The 19,832-nt window shown below is 54.0% G+C and overlaps 1 protein-coding gene across 5 annotated transcripts in view; it reads left to right on the top strand.

Annotated features, from left to right (window-relative positions):
- The window catches only part of ATP13A3 (ATPase 13A3), a 72,434-nt gene extending 57,811 nt beyond the window's left edge, over positions 1–14,623 (top strand). For 4 of the 5 annotated variants that reach the window (XM_067466179.1, XM_060767200.2, XM_067466177.1 and 1 more), the window contains exons 24-33: positions 609–651; positions 776–885; positions 2,831–2,927; positions 3,837–3,909; positions 4,486–4,669; positions 7,210–7,409; positions 7,743–7,831; positions 10,328–10,408; positions 11,513–11,641; positions 12,117–14,623. In XM_067466179.1, coding sequence (XP_067322280.1) covers positions 609–651; positions 776–885; positions 2,831–2,927; positions 3,837–3,909; positions 4,486–4,669; positions 7,210–7,409; positions 7,743–7,831; positions 10,328–10,408; positions 11,513–11,641; positions 12,117–12,320 — 1,210 coding nt within the window. In that variant the 3' untranslated portion in view covers positions 12,321–14,623. The remainder of the gene's footprint in view (positions 1–608; positions 652–775; positions 886–2,830; positions 2,928–3,836; positions 3,910–4,485; positions 4,670–7,209; positions 7,410–7,742; positions 7,832–10,327; positions 10,409–11,512; positions 11,642–12,116) is intronic. The other variant, XM_067466178.1, reaches the window with a different exon arrangement.
- Positions 14,624–19,832: the final 5,209 nt, after the last annotated feature.

Here is a 19,832-nt window from a genome sequence, read left to right as displayed (position 1 = left end):
TGGCGAGTGGGGGGTGGAGTGGGGGTGGGGGGAATGGCCTGCCCTTCTCTTTGGCCACACAAGGCCTCCTCCCCTTGCATGGCAATAATGCAACCCCCCCCCTGCCCCCAAATGTGAGGCCCTGGAGGTGTTTTGCTTCTTGCTGGGAGGGCATTCTTCTTCTTCTTCTTCCCACCTGAGACAACACTTCAAATGTCCCAGAGATGTGCTGTTGATCTTCCCTCTCTTTCTCTTGTGCCCACCTGGGGCTTGTGCAGAGAGAAGGGGGCATGCGCATTGGGCTCTGGGGCCTCTCTGCTCGGCTGTGTGTTTTGCATTGCTCCCACCCATAAGTAGCATGTAGTCCCGACCCCCTCGTCACCCCACTCGCTCTCTGCTGGAGATGAAAGAGGCGGCTGCTGCCTGTCCTAATTACAGACCCGGCTTCTCTCTCTTTCTCTCTCTCCTGGAGCCACGTCTGCACCACCCGACTGGCGCACTGTTCCCTGCTCTTTGGGTGTCCTGGGAGGGGCTCTGCTGAGAGGGCCAAGCGCATGTAGGAGGGGGTGTGGGGGCCAAAGGGATGAATGTGGGCCTGACTCTCCCCCAACGCCTTGTGCTTCTTGCAGCTACTACGTGGGCATGTGTGGCGACGGCGCCAACGACTGTGGGGTGAGTGCTCCTCCTCAGCGGCGGCCCGGCTCCCCTGGGGCCCAATACCCCCCCCCCCCCCACACACACACACCCGAGGGCCGAAGTGATGCTCACTCTCCTTTCTCCCTCCTGCAATGGCTAGGCATTGAAGCGGGCGCATGGCGGGATTTCCCTCTCGGAGCTGGAAGCCTCCGTGGCGTCGCCCTTCACCTCCCGGACCCCCAGCATCGCCTGCGTCCCCAACCTCATCAGGTAGGGAGGGCCTCCTGAGTGTCCCTGACCCCTCCAGGTGGTCTCTGCCTCCAAAACAGGCTCGGGGGAGGCAGCACAGCTTCATGACCGCAGCAGAGGCCCAGCCTCACACAGCCAAGTTCTTGCCAGGTCTGACAGCCTCTGAAAAGCTTCAGGATTTGTTGTTGGTGCATTGGAACATTTCCAGGGCATTATCACCATTGATTCGTTACACTCTTGGTGGTCTTTTTCCTCATTGGTCAAGCAGGCAAAATGTGTCTCATTCCCCCACTTTGCATAGGAAAGGCCTTGGATAGCGAGCTGATCCCAAAACAAACCTACAGCTCTTCTTGTCCTGTGATCTGCAGGCATCTCGTTACTGAGATCAGGCTCTACTTGCAATTAGCATCAGCCTCTAGCAACTTCTAGCATCTCCTCCAGTGGTTCTCAACCTGTGGTTCCCTCCCCTGGAGTTTTGGCCTTCAACTCCCAGAAATCTGGTAAACAGCTGGTAAACTGGCTGGGATGTCTGGGAGCTGTGGGCCAAAACCACCTGGAGAGGGACCCACAGGTTGAGAAACACTCATCTGTCTTCTCAAAGGGTTTCATGGCCGGAATCACTGGGTTGTTGTAAGTTTTTTCAGGCTATATGGCCATGTTCTAGAGGCATTCTCTCCTGACGTTTCGCCTGCATCTATGGCAAGCATCCTCAGAAGTAGTGAGGTAGTTCCAAAAGAACTCACTACTTCTGAGGATGCTTGCCACAGATGCAGGCGAAACGTCAGGAGAAAATGCCTCTAGAACATGGCCTTATAGCCTGGAAAAACCTACAACAACCCAACCACTCATCTACTCACATTCCCATGAGCAACTTACACCTTTGTTAAAGGCATGTAGCTGTACAGCTCTTGATGAATAACACCACACTCTACACCGGAGCTTTCCAAACTCTGTGTGTTTGCTGCATTGCATAGGCATATCACGCAAACATAATGACAAAGGACAAACATCTTGGAAATGTATGGTATTATCTACCTTGCAAATTATATATTTGTAAAAACAGAAGAAGTGGAAGGTTTTCATGAGATACGTTGTGTTCCCATACATGTCATCATTATGCTATGTGGGTCCGTATCTCTTATCAGGAGTCGGCTTTGTATCTGGTTCACTGGTAAGGCTGTGTTGCAAAATAATACATGTCTAAAAAATGAAGGAGCTGGGGGTGGTGATGGCCGACAGGGAGCTCTGGCGTGGACTGGTCCATGAGGTCACGAAGAGTCGGAAATGACTGAACGAATGAACAACAACAAATAATGTGTCCCCAACAATGACATGTTTGGAAAGCTGTGCTCTGTACCAAGCTATACATGACCAAGGGGACAGTTGCGATATGTTTAAGAAAACACAAAGTTTAATAAACTTGGCATTCTATTAAAAGTCCTTTGACCAGAAGCTGGCCACTTGGAGTGCCTCTGGTGTTACTATCAGAAGGTCCTCCATTGTGCATGTGGCAGGGCTCAGGCTGCATTGGAGTAGGTGGTCTGCGGTTGGCTCTTCCCCACACTCGCATGTCGTGGACTCCACTTTGTGGCCCCATTTCTGCATGTCGTGGGCCCAGAGTGCAGCCTGTTCATTGCCTTCCAAGTCATCCACTCTTCTGCGTGCCCAGGAGGGAGTCTCCTATCTGGTATCAGCCACGGGTTGAGGTTCCAGGTTTTAGCCTGCCACTTTTGGACTCTCGCTTGCTGATGTGTTCTCAAGCATGAAATAACAATATGATATAACAGTGTGAAGGTGTAAAGCATGGCAGAACCTAAGTGTTGGTGCCCGGCAGTGCCCAGCAGTTTCCTCCTGGGGCGTGGCATGTCCTCTCGTGCAGTGGGTGCTCCCATGTGGGCCTCGTGGGCTTCTCCTCGTGGGGCAAATGGGGGCTGCCTTTGGATTTTGCCTCGCTTTCTTTCCGCAGGGAGGGCCGCGCAGCTTTGATCACTTCCTTCTGCGTCTTCAAATTCATGGCTCTGTACAGCATCATCCAGTACGTCAGCGTCACCCTCCTGTACTCGGTGAGTAGTGTGCTGCGGAGTTACATGTTTCCTTTGTGCACGCATGGGTGGCACCCGCAGGGGCAACAGGAGCTCTTTCCTGGCCCTCTCCGTCGCATTGGCGCAAGGGGCTCTTGCTCTGATCCTGGCAAAGTATAGCAAGGCAGTGCGGTTGCATGCAGCAAAACTTCTCCCTCAGCCAGCCTTCTCTGCCTTTCTTGCAACACATGGTTTGTGGAGTAAGTTCATCGTTGAAGGAGGTCCCTGCACCTCACACGGGCCCACTTTGGCCTTTCTTCCTGGTGTTTTGGACTAGGAATCGTCAATAGGCTGTTAGGAATTGTGGGAGTTGAAGTCCAAAACACCTAAAGGGCCAAAGTTTGCCCATACCTGATCTACACAGTAGAATGAATGCAAACTGACCCTGATTTTATTGCCATGGCTCAATGTTATTGGGTCATGGGAGTTGTAGTTTGGTGAGCGGCATGAGTACTCTTGGGCAGAGAAGGCTACAAGCCTCCCAGGATGCCCTAGCATGGAGCCACGGCAGTTAGAGGGAAGCCAGGCTGCGGTAGATGCATCCCAGGTTGCCATCTTGGCCTCCCTCAGCCTCTCACCTGGGCCACAAAAGCTGGCAAGGACCAGACAGGGTGGCACCCTCCATATCTATGGGCTCATGACCCATAGGCTCAGTCCAATGGGGTCTCTCTGGCGACCAAGGCTTGCCACCGCCTTGCTTAGTATGTGTTCATTAACATGTTTTAGATTTAGTTCTGTAGTATGTTGCCGTGTCTAGTCAGATCGCTGCTTACTTTGGGTGATTTATATCATAAACATCTGCTTTATTCCTATTATTGTTGTTTCTTAATATTTGAGTTGACATTAGCCTGAAAAGCCAAGGTCATGCAAGCGTGCTTCCCTTCCTTCCAGATCCAGAGCAACCTGGGAGACTTCCAGTTCCTCTTCATTGACCTGGCCATCATCCTGGTGGTGGTCTTCACCAGTGAGTACTGCCCCTAACAGCTCTTGGAGTCCTTGTGGAATTTATTTATTTATTATTTATTTGGGGTTCTTGTACCCCGCCCTTCTCACCCCGAAGGGGACCCAGGGCGGCTTACAACTGCAAGGCACACTAAGATGCCTGCCACACAAAACAATCATCACAAAAGTACAATAATTCAAGTTCCCACAATTCAAGCCATTATCCCAATAAAATCCATAAAATCCATAAAATCCATAAGAACAATACAAACCTAATTCTTCCTCCTACCTATCAGTGTACACTAACTCAAAGATCTGTTTTTGATTCCACTTCGACAATCCTGCTGATCTTACACATCTGATGGTCTTGTTTAGTTGTCTTATTTAATTGTCTTATTTAATTGCCCGATTGCCCAAAGGCCTGGTTCCACAACCATGTCTTCACCCTCCTCCTGGAAGTTAAAGTCCAAGACACCTGGAGGGAGGGAGGGCCCAAGTTGGCCCAGGCCTGGTGTATACCTACACGAGTCTCGTGTCTGCCGCTTGCTGTGAGGAAGGTTTGTCCCCCCACCTCATGGCGCGTCCCTTCTTCCCGCAGTGAGCCTGAACCCGGCCTGGAAGGAGCTGGTGCCGCGCCGGCCGCCCTCGGGCCTCATTTCGGGGGCGCTGCTCTGCTCCGTCCTCTCCCAGATCCTCATCTCCCTCGGCTTCCAGACACTGGGCTTCCTCTGGGTCCGCCGGCAGCCCTGGTACCAGCCCTGGAGCCCTCTCCTCTCGACAGAGTAAGTGAGCAAGGGGGTGTGTGGGCTCTGGCCTCGTCCCAAGGGCCCTCAAAGCGGGGTTCCATCTGTCTCCTTGCAACAGCTCTAAGGAGGGTTCCAGCTCAGAGGTGGGCAGTGTAGGCCTGTTGAGAAGCTAGGAGCCAGTGGGGCCTCTACTGGTCAGTTTTGAGAGGCAGGCCCCTGTGTGTGTGTGTGTGTGTGTGGTATTAGGTTGAGAAATGGAGCATGTGCAGAGCGACTCGACTTTATCCTGTAGAAGAGAAGGCGGAGAGGAGACATGAGGAGGGCCTTGGGTCAGGATGAGAGGGGAATATGTCCTAGGGAGGAGGAGGACGAGTGAGCTTTCTGCTGCCCTGTAGGACACGATAGAGCCATAATAATATAATAATAATAAACTTTATTTTTACCCCGCCACCATCTCCCCGATGGGGACTCAGAGCGGCTCACATGGGGCCAAGCCCGGACAATATAATACAGCAATAAAATCAAAACATATACAGCAAACTATGGCTCCAAATTGTAGGAAAGGAGATTCCACCTGAACATGAGGAAGATCTTCCTGACTATGTGAGAGAGCCATTCAGCAGTGGAACTCTCTGCCTGAGGTGCAGTGGAGGCTCCTTCTTTGGAGGCTTTTAAACAGAGGCTGGGTGGCCATCTGTTGGGGGTGCTTTGAGGCAATTTTCCTGCTTCTGGGCAGAATGGGGTTGGACTGGATGATGGCCCAGGAGGTCTCTTCCATCTCTGTGATTCTATGATTCTCTGTGATTCTTTGGCTCACACCACATGGCTGTGAGCCGAAGCTTTAATAATAATAATAATAATAATAATAATAATAATAATAATAACTATTATTATTATTGTCGTGTCAGGAGCGACCTGAGAAACTGCAAGTCGCTTCTTGTGTGAGAATTGGCAGTCTGCAAGGACGTTGCCCAGGGGACGCCCAGATGATTTTTGATGTTTTTCTCATCCTTGTGGGAGGCTTCTCTCATGTCCCCTTTGCATGAGGAGCTGGAGCTGATAGAGGGAGCTCATACGCCTCTCCCCGGATTTGAACCAGCGACCTGTCAGTCTTCAGTCCTGCCGGCACAGGGGTTTAACCCACTGCGCCAGCAGGGGCTCCAATAATAATAATAATAATAATAATAATAATAATAATAATAATAATAATAGGTTCTTGTGGGTTTTTTCGGGCTATAGAGCCATGTTCTAGAGGCATTTCTCCTGACGTTTCGCCTGCATCTATGGCAAGCATCCTCAGAGGTTGAGAAGGTCTGTTGGAAGTAGGAAAATGGGTTTATATATCTGTGGAATGGCTGGGGTGGGGCAAGGAGCTCTTCCCTGCTGCAGTTAGGTGTGATTTATTGATTGCCCCAAGGCAATCAATAAAGGCAGAGATCTGTTTTTTCCAAAACCTAATTAAACTGCAGCAGGGAAGAGCTCCTTGCCCCACCCCAGCCATTCCACAGATATATAAACCCATTTTTCCTACTTCCAACAGACCTCACTACCTCTGAGGATGCTTGCCATAGATGCAGGCGAAATGTCAGGAGAACTGCCTCTAGAACATGGCTCTATAGCCTGAAAAAACCCACAAGAACCTAGTGATTCCAGCCATGAAAGCCTTCGACAATAATAATAATAATATAAAACTTTATTTATATATTGCTCCGTCTCCCCGAGGGGACTCAGAGTGGTTCCCAGGTAACATCAAAAAACATACAAAGTCAAAAACAACATAACCATAAGGTTAAGAAAACAAAAGATAAGCATAAAAATTGTCACCATAACACACACCTATTAAAAGTAATCTCTGCTCTTCTTCCTTCCCCTGCGTCCCTTCAGAGGGGCCCCCTCCTCCTTCCTTGGCCCTTGGTTGACGGATTGCCTATGTTCATGAATCTCCCCCCCCCCCAACCCACAAAGGACCCCAAGGCAATCAATAAATGCAGAGATCTGTTTTTTCCAAAACCTAATTAAACTCCTCTTCAACAACAGCCTCCAATTCCTCTTCCAAGACAAATAATCAAGGCTGAGCGGTTTCCAGCCTCAGTGACCAGGTGGCACAACAAGGCCTGAGCGTCCAGCTGGGCAGAACAGGACTTGTTTTGGACATAGCTGGCCTGCTGCCCTCCGTGCCTCGGAGGAAGGGCAGCTGGGAAAGATGCAAAGAAGGATTGTTGGGAGGGTCTCCTCATAAGTTTGGTGGGTGCAGGTTCAGAAGGGTTGGACTCCCCATCGTGGTTCCTGTGAATTGCACATATGGTATTTCCTGTTCCTGGGTGTGCAGGTGAAAATGACCCTTTGGAGGGATGATGCGGGGGGGGGGGGCACCGCCACAGTTACAACCACAGTAATTATCTCTGTGTTTGCACGAAATTTGAAAGCCGCCTCCCCTTTTGCACCAGTGTTGGCAAAGCGAGTGGGTGCCTGGAGGGTGTGAGCTGGGGGGTTATGCACCTGTCTGCATGGGCCGCTCTCTGGCCCTCGTCCACTAGGCCGACCTCTGACCCATTGGGCGCCCTTGTGCCTTGCAGCCCGTGCGCTGTGCCCGGGGAGCATGTCCTGGCCAACGCCTCCTCCGCGCAGGGCCACAACGCCACCCCCTCCCACGACGAGCACAACATCCGCAACTACGAGAACACCACCGTCTTCTTCATCTCCAGCTTCCAGTACCTGATCGTGGCCGTGGCCTTCTCCAAAGGCAGGCCCTTCCGCCAGCCCTCCCACAAGAACTGTACGTGGGGGGGGGGGGGGGTCCCTGGGGAAATGGGGAGGGGGCAGCAGAGTGGGGAGTGGGCAGCAGGGCTTCCCCTGCTTCCCTGTGTGACGTTGGCAGGCCTTGGCCTTTGGGGAGCGTGGGCAGCACGTGTTCCCGCCTGGATCAAGGGGCTTGACTACATGGTCTTTGGGGACCCCTCTGGATGCAGAGGGCCCCCCTGTGCCGCTGTGAGGTGGGCCATTGTGGGGAAGGGGCTCCCAGCGCCCCTTGTGCCAGAGAGTGGGACGTGTCCTTGAGGGGAGAGCTTCAGAACCCCCCCCCCTGCATTTCTCTCTCTCTTGTTTGCAGATCTCTTTGTGGTCTCGGTCACTCTCCTGACCGCCGTGGTCCTCCTCATCCTCCTGGACCTGGTGGGCCCCATCAACACTTTCCTGGAGGTAAGGGGGAACCACGCTGCCACTGCTCCTGCGGCCTCCCCTCCTCGTGCCTGCCCCACCTTTGCTCCCTTGCCTTTGGGGTGTGCTCTCTCTCTCTTTTTTTAAATTTTTTATTGGTTTGCATACAGAAAACAAAACCGACACCAAAGAAAAACCGAAATAAGTAAAAAACAAAAAAGAAAGAGGAAAAAAAACCAGAAAAAATGGGAAAAAAGATATACAAAAGAGTATGCAAATTTGCAGAATGGTATACAGTCAGCGCTCATTAAACATATAAAAAATCAAATTTAACTGTACAGTTATAATACATTAACATTTAATGTCCCTCTAGCCCCACACCCGTGAATCCAACCCCTGTGACCTCCGACACCACTCCGCATGGATCACATAACTGACCCACAACTACCCGCGTGTCTTCTTTCACTCAATCCCCTTTATGGCGATCTTCAAATCTACTTTTGTCTTCTTTTCAAGATATCCAATTGCCAACCGCCATTTTTTAACAAATTCTTCATTATTTCCGGGGGTGTGCTCTCTTAGGGGGCTCCCCCCCCCTGCCCTGAGCAAGCCCACTCCCCTCTGGTCAGCCCTTCACCGCTCCCCTCTACCTTTGAGGCCTGACTTACCATGCTTTGGGGCATGTGAGGAAAAAGGGGAAGAGGGGCTGATGTTGGGGGGGGGGGTGTCTCTCTGCCCAGGAGCCCAAAGCCCCCTCCCCTCCAGGGGCAGAAGGAGGGTCCTTTTGTGGGTAAAAGACCCTCATGTAGGAATATACCTCATCTCCTTCCCATTTCTAAATGGGGAAGCAAGGGTTGCTGTTCTTTTGGAGGGCCACCCCCCCCCCCCCCCAGTTCTATCCCAGATCAGAGGCCGCTGCAGAAGTCCTGTGACCCTGGACTCATCGTTGAGCCTGGATCCCCAGGTTTCAGCGGTGACCAGGGGAGCATTTGCACAGCTTCGGCTCGTGCGCCAGCTGCGCCCGTATCTTGGGAAGTCTGACTTGGCCACGGTGGTACACACTTTGGTCACATCCCGCCTTGACTACTGCAACGCTCTCTACGTGGGGCTGCCCTTGAAGACGGCCCGGAAGCTCCAGCTAGTCCAGCGTGCGGCAGCCATGTTGTTAACCGGAGCGGGACGCAGGGAGCACACAACGCCCTTGCTGTCCCAGCTCCACTGGCTGCCGATTTGCTACCGGGCCCAATTTAAGGTGCTGGTGTTATCCTACAAAGCCCTAAACGGTTCCGGCCCAAAATACCTTGCGAACTGCATCTCGGCCTACGAGCCCACGAGGACCTTAAGATCATCCGGGGAGGCCCTTCTCTCGGTCCCGCCTGCCTCACAGGCACGCCTGGCGGGGACGAGAGAGCGGGCCTTCTCGGTGGTGGCCCCCCGGCTATGGAACTCCCTCCCTGCTGAAATCAGACAGGCGCCTTCCCTCATGGCCTTCCGCAAGGGCCTGAAAACCTGGCTCTTTGAAAAGGCCTTCAGCTAGTGCTATGTTTTTTGGAATGATCACCGGAATGGATTATGACGATGAGACTGACTATGACCCCAAACTAGACGAAGCGGATTTTTATATGTTGTGTTATGGTTTTGTGCTACTGTAAATTGTCGTCTTTTCTATGTTCTGTACACCGCCACGAGTTGCCTCCGGGCTGAGAGTGGCGGTTAACAAGTGCAAATAATAAATAAATAAATAAATAATAATAAAGAAGCAGGCACAGACAAAGGAACCTTCCTTACCCCCCCCTCCCCCAATGAAGGGTGGAAGAATGCTGAAGGCATGAACCACAGACCACTAAGAGCGCTCCAGAGGCCTTGTGGACACGTGGCTTTAATAAGAGGGAATAAGAGGGGAATGAGTCATGTCTGCTCCTCCAGGAGCCGTCTTCCTGCCTGGGATTGAGAGAGAGAGAGAGAGAGAGAGAGAGGTGCCTCTTTCCTCTTTGCCCCCTGGGAGCCCTTCTAAAGGGCAAATTGGGAGCATTGACTGACCCTTTGTGGTGGGCCTCCTCCCTTTGGGCCGGAACCCCAAATGCCACTCCTCCGCTGCCCCTCCCCTCCAGGCCTCACCTGAGCAGGGAATGCCTTGCCTCCTTGGCTCTGGTCCTCGTCCCCTGCCCAAGGCTTCCACTCTCAGGAGAGCCATGTGTGGGTGAGGCGGTGGGGAGGGGGGAGATCATCCAGCGGCCCTTTTGAGCAACTGGGAATTTGAGTAGCCCCCTCCCCAGGTGGAGTGAGCCAGGTCCAAAGGCCTTTTGGAGTGGTCACCTCAGAAGAGTCCAGCTGGAGTTTTCCATCAGGAAGGTCAAGAGATGTCCCTCCCTTTGGTGACTACTCCTGACCCAGAGGCTGAGGCCCCTCCTGGCATGAGAAGGGGTGCACATGGCAAAACAAAGAAGGAAGGAAGGCTGCCCCTTCCCCCCACCCCCACAGACCCACATACACTCAAGGCCTTGTGTGTGTTTTTCCCTGTGTGCCTTTGTCTTGCAGCTGGTCTGCCTGCCCTCCAACTGGCGGGTCACCATCCTCCTCCTGGCCGTGGCCAATGCCTTCGTCTCCATCCTGGTGGAGGTGAGTGGCTAGCCCTAACCCTTTGGGGCAAAAGGCGGGGCTGCAGGTGGGACTGGCTGTGGGGCGCATTAGGGTTGAATGGTCATCTAGTCAGGTGCTTCATGCTCTTATACTCGGGAAGCAGGTGCAGGTTCAGGAGGGTTGAACTCCCCACATGTTCCCCATCGTGGTCCCTGTGAATCGCACATATGGTATTTCCTGTTCCTGCGCAAACAGTTCGGAATCTTCTAGAAAACGTATTAGACACTTTTAGGTGGTAGCCCCGCCCACTCTCCCCATAGAGTATATAGCCGGTGTTCTGGGAAAGGGGACCGGGAGGCAGGGGGAGTTGCCGTTAGGCACAGTCACCTTCCCATTGGCTCTCAGTCTTCATACAGGCCATCCCCGAGTTACAAACATCCCACTCCTAGTTAAGAACATGGCTGAGAGAACAGGAAGTGAGAGGAGGAAGGAAGGGAGACCCACTCTGGGAAGAGTTCTTATTATCAGGGGGAAAGGGTCTCTGCGGAAGCTTTCTCTCCAATCCTTGCTTCCCAAAATCCCATTCTCACAGGGACAGAAAGTGAAGGGACATCTTCTGAAGCGGGGGGGGGGGGGGCACAGGCAGGAAAGGAAGCCCCACGGGGGTATTACTCCTTCCCTTTGCCACCCAAAGCTAATAGGCACATCTATTTAGCTTGAGTTACGCTTCAAACATGTCCCGGTTCCAACTTACAGACAAATTCAGCTTAAGAACAAACATGCAGAACCTCTCTTGTTTGTAACCTGGGGGCAACCTGTATTTTCCTGAGGGCTGAGAAGGGCGGTATACAATTACAGTAAATAATAAATAAATACCCCCCCCCCCCTCCTTTGAGGCTGTCCTGAGTCCCCCCTCAGGGATGAGAAGGGCGGGGTATAAATATAGGAAATAAATAAACTAAATAAATATTCTGACGGGACCTGCTTGGGAGCCTCACGGGGTTGTGCGGAATGGCAGCGCCCAAAACCACCTTTGGGGAAGGGAGAGAGGGAGGGAGGGAGGGGTGTGTGTGTGAGACCCGTCCTGAGTGACCTGCCGTCTTCTTGGTCCCCCTCCTCTTCCTCCCCCTCCGGACCGCGCAGAGCCTCCTCCTGGAGACGCTCCTCTGGAGAGTCCTCTTCAGCCGGGACAAGCAAGGGGAGCACCGCCTAGCGCCCTCTTCCTCCTCCTCTTCCTCTTCCTCTTCCTCCTCTTCCTCTCACCCGCCACAGGTTGGAACGCTGTCTTTCTCTGCCTCTCCTTCTTGCATGCTGCTGCGCATGTTGCTGCTGAGGCCCCGGGGACCTGTGGGGTGGCTTGGGGGGTTAATCCACCGAGTGGCCCCAGGGCTTTCGCTCCTCTGGTACGGGTGGGGCCCCCCCAGTTCTCTCCCTCTCCTCTCCTGGCCTTGTTCCCAAATGCTTGCTCTCTGGGAGTCACATACCCCTGTGAGGTAGGATGGGTGGAGTCCTATGGAAAGTCAGGCTCACCCCCCCCCCCCGCCGAGTCGCATGCTGCAAGTGTGCCCGGACCCCACGGGACAAGGGTAGAGGGGCGGGTCCCTCCAGGGCAGCCAGGCACCTGCTTTGCATGCCTCGAGGGCCTGGCTGCGAGGGCGCCTGGGGGGCGATGGGCTTCCGGCTGGCCCAGGGCCCCAAAGCGTCGCTCCCACCCTCCATGCTCACTTCTCTCTCCCTCCCTCCCTAGGAGACCCTGGGCCGGTGGCGCTGGTGCGCCCTCCCTGTGCTGCTGCGCTCCCGGAGGAAGCCCCCCAAAGCCCGGTACGCCCACTTGGCCCAGGAGCTGCTGGTGGACCCCGAGTGGCCCCCCAAGCCCTCCACCACCACCGAGGCCAAGGCCCCCCCTGGGCACCGGAACGGTTCGTCCTGCCACGTCATCACCGTCACGTAGCACTCGCTCGGACCCCTCCTCCCTTGGCTCCTGTGGCATGACCTTCCAAGGACACGTCCCCAGCGTCCGGCCTGGGCTGACCCACCGCTTCCCCGGTGGTGGCCCTTCCGTCTGTCTTTCAGTTGGATCCCCAGCTCTTGGTCCCCCCTTCGAGGCCCGTGTTCAGGCTGCACTTTGGGAGACCTGGTTCCTGTGGGACCCCCACATCTGGGAAGGGGGGGGGGCGTCAGCCACATTGGCGCACAGGAGCATCCTGCCTGGGGTGGATGAGGGGCCGCTCTGCCGCCTTTGGATCCGGACACAGAGCTTTCGCCACAAATAATTCCAGGGCGGACGGTGGCGAGTCCAAAGGCAAAGCCCGCTCTGCCTGTCCCTCCAGCTCTGGGGGGAGCCGTGCTCAGGACCCCTCTCTCCCTATGGGGGACACCTCCCACCCCTAGAAATCCTCTCGGGGGGGGGGGGGAGGTGCTTCCGGGGTCTGCCAAGCGCACAGCCTTCTGGGCCATCTCCTCACCACTTGGCCACCCACTGTGCCTCTGAGGGAGAGACCCCCGTTAGCCCACCCTTCTAAAGTGGGGGGGGGGAGTCACAGAATCGGGTGCAAAAGGGTGTGTGCATGTGTGGCAAAGTCAATGCCAGGGTGGGCTACACATATCACACGCAGCCTCCGCAGACCTGCTGGGTCTGGATCTGAAGAGGGACCAATCTGCAGGCCCACAAGGGGGGGAACCAGGGGTTCTGTGCCGGGCAGTTTGGGGGGGGGGTCGCAGTAGTGTAAGCACCAGTTGGGGGGGCAGAGGGGGCCCCACCAAAAAGGCCCCACAAAACAGCCACGAGTGAGCATTTTCTCACTTTGTACCTCAATAGAGGGGGACAGGGTACCCAGCTGCCTTCCTTCTGCAGGAGATTGCAGAGCCCCCCTCCCCCTTATCCACAGCAATGCTGAGGGGCCCCCTGCTCAGGAGGGGGTGCAAGAGGAGGAGGGGGGTCCCTTTGGTTACCCCGTACCACCCCCGTGCCCCCCTCCCCTCCTGCCCAGAATACCTGCCTGGTTTGTTCCTCCACCCATGAAGCTATGCACCCTTGACCTCTAAACTGTGACCCGCACAGCCCTGACCTCCTTGCGCAGGCGTGTTGCCTCTCTTTGTGTGTGCCTGGGAGCCCTAGACCCCACCCTCTTTGGGGTGCAATGTGGCATGGGGGGCTGCCCCTTGGGCTCCTTGTGGGGGGGGGGATTGCCTTTCCCTCCTCATTCCCAAATCAGATGCACACAGAGCCCCTCCCCGTGCAAATACTAGAACTGGGGGTGGGGTGGGTGGGCTGGTGCAGTGGTGGCCCCCTAGACCCTGCTCAGCTCTGGCCCCCAGTGACCTTTGACCCTGACTGTGCTGAGTGGATCTTGTGGGTCCCTTTCTTTGGCGGGACCCCCACTCACTCCCTGGGTGCTGAAACGCATACGGTTGCGAGGAAGGGGCACAGCGCTTGACGGGGGCCCCTCCGCCAGACCGCCGGCTCCCCTTGACCACTAGGATCCCCCTTAAATTATTGGCCGTCCCCCCCCCCTTCCCTCCAAATCCCCTCTTTCGGGCAGGTTGAGATTGTAAATAGGGTCCGTGGGCTATAGTTCCTCTCGTAATGATAATTTTAAGATATTTTTTATTATTTATGTGCGTCCCGGAAGGAGGAACGGCGCTTCTCGCGGGTGGAGCGCCTCCAGAACGAGGCTTTTCTCAAAGGAAGAGCCAGGTTTTTTTAAAAGGATCGTCTGTCCCTCAGGGTTGTTTTTACAAAAGCTTTTCCTCCCCTTCGTTGCTCCCAAAGCAATTCACAAATGGCCCTTGTGGGGCAGGGGTGGGCAGGGGGGGGGGACACCCCAAATTTGGTGGGTGGGGGGACGCTCTCCTCATTGCATGGCCCCATCCCCTTGGGCATTTGGGGCCACATGTTCTACTGACAGGTATTTATTTGCCGCAAGCAATGAAGGTGAGGATGCGCGATGGTCGGGGCTTGGTCCACGAGCCACGGCATCCCTTGCCTGCTGCAATCTTGCAAGCCGAGAATTTTACGAAATTGCACTTGGTGGTTCTCTTCCGAATGTGTTGGGAATGTTTCTGGACACATGGGAGCGCATTGAAGCAGAGGATTGTGCTGAGGGTTTCTCTCTGACTGGGTGCGTTGATCTACTGTCGAATTAATCTACTGTACGCTGCAGCGGAGGAGCTCATGGGCGTGTATAGAAAGAGAGGAGGAGGAGGAGGAGGAGGAGGGGGGCTTTTCCGGCTCTTGCTGCAGGGACCCCCTTCTCTCTCTCTCTCCCCCCCCCCCCCCCAAATCTTCCCTCTCTTCCCTCAATCGCTGCAAGATTCAGGACTTTGCAAACCGGGCTCCTTCTTCGTGACTTCATCCCACAAAACTCCGAGTTGCGAGAGCAAAACGTCCGCCAAGGGCTTCTCGGTGTCTCCAAATTGGTAGTTTTGCTGCCCTGTAATGGCAGCTTTGAGAAAACGGTTCCCCGTCAAGGCTGAAGCCTTTTTGGGTCAATTATGTCCTTCCACCACAACGCAGTGTCAGGGGCCCCGGAGGCTGTGCAAATGCTCCTCCGAGGAACACATCTCGTGCTGCTTTTATAATGGTACCCGGTTGTCATAAAGGCCTTTCTATGTAATTCAAAGAAATCAGACTGGCGTGATTATTGATCTCCCTCGGCTATTTGCAGTCGACCAGGGTGATCCCACCAACTCCCTGCACCCCTGGGCCCAGGCGGGAGGTGAGACCCCCAAGGGCCATCCAGTCCAGCCCCCTCCTTTCTTGCTTGCTTTCAGCCAGGCAGGAAGGATCCATCCAAGCCCTCCCGACAGACAACCACCCAGAGAAGGAATGGGATGTTGGCCTGCATCAAGAGGAGCCTAGTGTCTAGATCTAGGGAAGTCATGCTCCCCATGCTCTATTCTGCTTTGGTCAGACCACACCTGGAATATTGTGTCCAATTCTGGACACCACAATTCAAGAGGGATGTTGACAAGCTGGAATGTGTCCAGAGGAGGGCGACTAAAATGATCAAGGGTCTGGAGAACAAGCCCTATGAGGAGTGGCTTAAGGAGCTGGGCATGCTTAGCCTGAAGAAGAGAAGGATGAGAGGAGACATGATGAGGGCCAGGGATAAATATGTGAGAGGAAGCCACAGGGAGGAGGAGGGAGCAAGCTTGTTTTCTGCTTCCCGGGAGACTAGGGTCTGGAGAACAAGCCCTATGAGGAGCGGCTTAAGGAGCTGGGCATGTTTAGCCTGAAGAAGAGAAGGCTGAGAGGAGACATGATGAGGGCCAGGGATAAATATGTGAGAGGAAGCCACAGGGAGGAGGAGGGAGCAAGCTTCCTTTCTGCTTCCCTGGAGACGAGGAAGCAATGGAACAATGGCTTCAAACTACAAGAGAGGAGATTCCACCTGAACATGAGGAAGAACTTCCTGACTGTGAGAGCTGTTCAGCAGTGGAACTCTCTGCCCTGGAGTGTGGTGGAGGCTCCTTCTTTGGAGGCTTTGAAACAGAGGCTGGATGGCCATCTGTCAGGGGTGATTTGGATGCAATATTCCTGCTTCTTGGCAGAATGGGGTTGGACTGGATGGCCCAGGAGGTCTCTTCCAACTCTTTGATTCTATGATTCTATGAAGCCACAGGGAGGAGGGAGCAAGCTTGTTTTCTGCTTCCCTGGAGACGAGGAAGCAGTGGAACAATGGGTTCAAACGGCAAGAGAGGAGATTCCACCTGAACATGAGGAAGAACTTCCTGACTGAGAGCCGTTCAGCAGTGGAACTCTCTGCCCCGGAGGGAGTGTGGTGGAGGCTCCTTCTTTGGAGGCTTTGAAACAGAGGCTGGGTGGCCATCTGTCAGGGGTGATTTGAACGCAATATTCCTGCTTCTAGGCAGAATGGGGTTGGACTGGAGGATGGCCCAGGAGGTCTCTTCCAACTCTAGGATTCTATGAAGGAAGGAAACTCAGCCAGACTTCCAGGGAGAAATGGATTCCTCTCTGAAATAGCGTTTTCTGCCGTGAAGTTCTTCCTAATGCGTGAGGAGGACTTTCTGCTTCTGCAGCTTGAACCCATTCCTTTTTTCTGTCCCGGCCCCAAGAGCGGCAGGAAACGAGCTTGAGATTTGGCTGGGCTCCGGCTAAAGGGAGGAGGGGATTAAAACAGAAGGGTCCAGAATCGCCATCAGAGGTGGACCAGATCTTGCTCATCTTGTGGACTCTGCAAAACCCAGTGGGGTCGGCTGGCTTTTGGAGGGGAAGGAGGGGGAAAGTGCCGGGAAATGAAGGGAGGCAGAAAGGGGCTCCAGGTGCAAAAACGAGGGGCTGATGAGAGAGTGGAGTCCAGGTGGTGAGCAGAGGGACACGGCAAAGGGCATCTCCGGTCAAAGAGAGTGGCCCTCACCATTCCATCTTCTCAACCAGCATGGCCATTTCATAGAATCTTAAGAGTTGGAAGAGACCTGGTGGGCCACCTTCCAGTCCACCCCATTCTGCCAAGAAGCAGGAAAATTGCATTCAAAGCACCCCTGACAGATGGCCATCCAGCCTCTGCTTCAAAGCCTCCAAAGAAGGAACCACCACCACACTCCCTCTGGGGCAGAGAGTTCCACTGCTGAACAGCTCTCATAGGAGGATCTTCCTGATTTTCAGGTGGAATCTCATTCCTTTCCTGTAGTTTGAAACCATTGACTCCAAAGAAGGAGCCTCCATCACGTGCCCTCTGAGGCAGAGAGTTCCATTGCTGAACAGCTCTCCTTGCAGTTGGGAAGTTCTTCCTGATGTTCAGGTGGAATCTCATTCCTTTCCTGTAGTTTGAAACCACTGACTCCAAAGAAGGAGCCTCCATCACGTGCCCTCTGAGGCAGAGAGTTCCATTGCTGAACAGCTCTCCTTGCAGTTGGGAAGTTCTTCCTGATGTTCAGGTGGAATCTCATTCCTTTCCTGTAATTTGAAACCACTGACTCCAAAGAAGGAGCCTCCATCACGTGCCCTCTGAGGCAGAGAGTTCCATTGCTGAACAGCTCTCCTTGCAGTTGGGAAGTTCTTCCTGATGTTCAGGTGGAATCTCCTTCCTTTCCAGTAGTTTGAAGCCATCGCTCCCTTGCGTCCCAGTTTCCAGGGCAGCCGAAAGGAATCCTGCTCCCTCCTCCCTAGGACTTCCCAGGTCTCGCATCTTGCTCCACGGCCCTCATCCTGTCTCTTCTCCGCCTTCTCTTCTGCAGGCTAAACATGCCCAGCTCTTTCAGCCATTCCTCATAGGGCTTGTTCTCCAGACGCTGGATCCTTTGAGTCGCCTTCGTCTAGACACCTTCCAGCTTAGAGTCAACATCTCCCTTCAATTGCGTTGCCCAGAATGGGACACAGTGTGACTCCAGTTGCGTTCAGGCCAAGGCAGAATAGAATAGAGCATGTGGAGCATGACTTCTCTGGATCTAGGCACTAGGCTCCTCTTGATGCAGGACAACATCACATTGGATTTTTGAGCCGTGGCATGACATTCCTGGCTCGTGTTCCCCTTCCTCCCCACGAGGTCTCCCAGATCTTTTTCACACATCCTGCTATCAAGCCAGGCATCGTCCCCCTTCTATATTTGTGCATTTCATTTTGGGGAGAACATGGGCCCAGGGGAATCATGCCAGACCTATGGCTCACTTGGGAAAGGCCCATTTGGGGCCGCTGTGTCCTTGTTCCCCAAAGAGCCATATCAAATACAGCTGGCTGTGTGTTTTGAGGCTGGGGGGCTGGATTGAAATGGCGCCACCAGCAAAAAGGCCCTCTTGGCCCATTCATGATGCTGAGCGCAGTGGGACTCTGTGCGCGACATGTTCCACAGGCCCAGGGCTCTCTTCCCAAGCAGCCTCTTCCTTGCCAATGGCAACAGTCTCTTTCCCAGGCTGGCCTTGCCCTGATCGGGACCATCTGTCAGGGGTGATTTGAATGCAATATTCCTGCTTCTTGGCAGGGGGTTGGACTGGATGGCCCATGAGGTCTCTTCCAACTCTAGGATTCTATGATTCTATGACTTGGTGCATAGCAAAGCAAAGCAAAGTAGAAGCAGGGGGTGTTAGTGTTGGGGTGTGCTGCCAGGTTCCTCCTTTTCCAGTTGCCCAAAGGCCTCCAGGGTCTCCATCCAGTTGGACACTGGGAGCAAGGAGATCGTTCCAATGGGTTTACGAGTTTTCTCAGATCTTCCTCCTGGATGAAGCAAAATAAAAGTGCCACACAAGATGGAGACACGTCTTCACTTGATAGTCAAAACCCTGAGCATGCTCACATCAGGCTATTTTCTCCAGTCCGTGCTCCATCTCTACCTCTTCCTTTGTTCCCTTCTCTGGCCCCTTCTGTTATTAGTTTTCTCCAAGGAGACCCACCCAGAGTAAGAGTAAGGAGCCATAGTTGCAAAAGCCTGCGCACATGGTGTGCCCTGTGCTGGGTGTGCATTGCACATCTCTCTCGTGCGGCCTCCCCTTCCACACCTGAGGCTTTGTGTCACTCTCCATTGAGCACAGAGTCACTCCCTGGCCCTCTCTGCAAGTGAAAATAGCACCGGAGGGAGACCCCAAATGCCCAGACGGCCTGATGCTTTCCAAATGCGTAGGCCCCCAATGCCTGCCTACAAAGGGGGGACTCATTGCTGCTGCCTCTCTCTCTTCATGGTTCCCTTGCCATTTCCGGGGGGGGGGGGGGCTTGGGTCCCTGGCCAGTTTTGGGAAAGCGCCCTGTGTGCAATGGGCCCCTCCCGCTTTGTCAAACACGATCCCCGCTGCAACAAGACGGAGGCGGAGAGGCCGTGTCCCTGGAAGATGTTTATTCTCCTCTTAAGCAGCTCCAGATGTTCTCCAAAGAGTTCCAGATTGGCCAAGAGCCTCTGGCGGTGCTTTCTTTGGCAGCGGAGGAAGCACAGATTAAGGCTGTTGTGTGTGGATGTGTGGAGCCAGTCCCTTCCCGTGCTGGCTGCAGCTCCGAAAGGAGGCCCAAGGGAAAGGAATGGGCAGCATCCCCCGGCTTCCTCCTGTGGTCCAGGCCTGGCCAAACTTGCCCCCCCCCCCTCTCCAGGTGTTTTGGACTTCAACTCCCATCTTTCCTAACAGCCAGCAGGCTGCTAGGACAGATTAGAGAGATGGGCCAAAACTAACAAAATGAAGTTCAACAGTGACAAATGCAAGATACTCCACTTTGGCAGAAAAAATGAAATGCAAAGATACATAAATGGGTGACGCCTGGCTCGAAAGCAGTACGTGGGAAAAAGATCTTGGAGTCCTCGTGGACAACAAGTTAAACTTGAGCCAACAATGTGATGCGGCGGCAAAAAAAGCCAATGGGATTTTGGCCTGCATCAATAGGAGCCTAGTGTCTAGATCTAGGGAAGTCATGCTACCCCTCTATTCTGCCTTAGTTAGACCACATCTGGAATATTGTGTCCAGTTCTGGGCACCACAATTCAAGAGAGATATTGACAAGCTGGAATGTGTCCAGAGGGCGACT

The sequence above is a fragment of the Anolis sagrei genome, chromosome 3 (assembly GCF_037176765.1).
Source record: "Anolis sagrei isolate rAnoSag1 chromosome 3, rAnoSag1.mat, whole genome shotgun sequence".
NCBI lineage: Eukaryota > Metazoa > Chordata > Lepidosauria > Squamata > Dactyloidae > Anolis > Anolis sagrei.
This window is presented reverse-complemented; position numbering and strand designations above follow the sequence as displayed.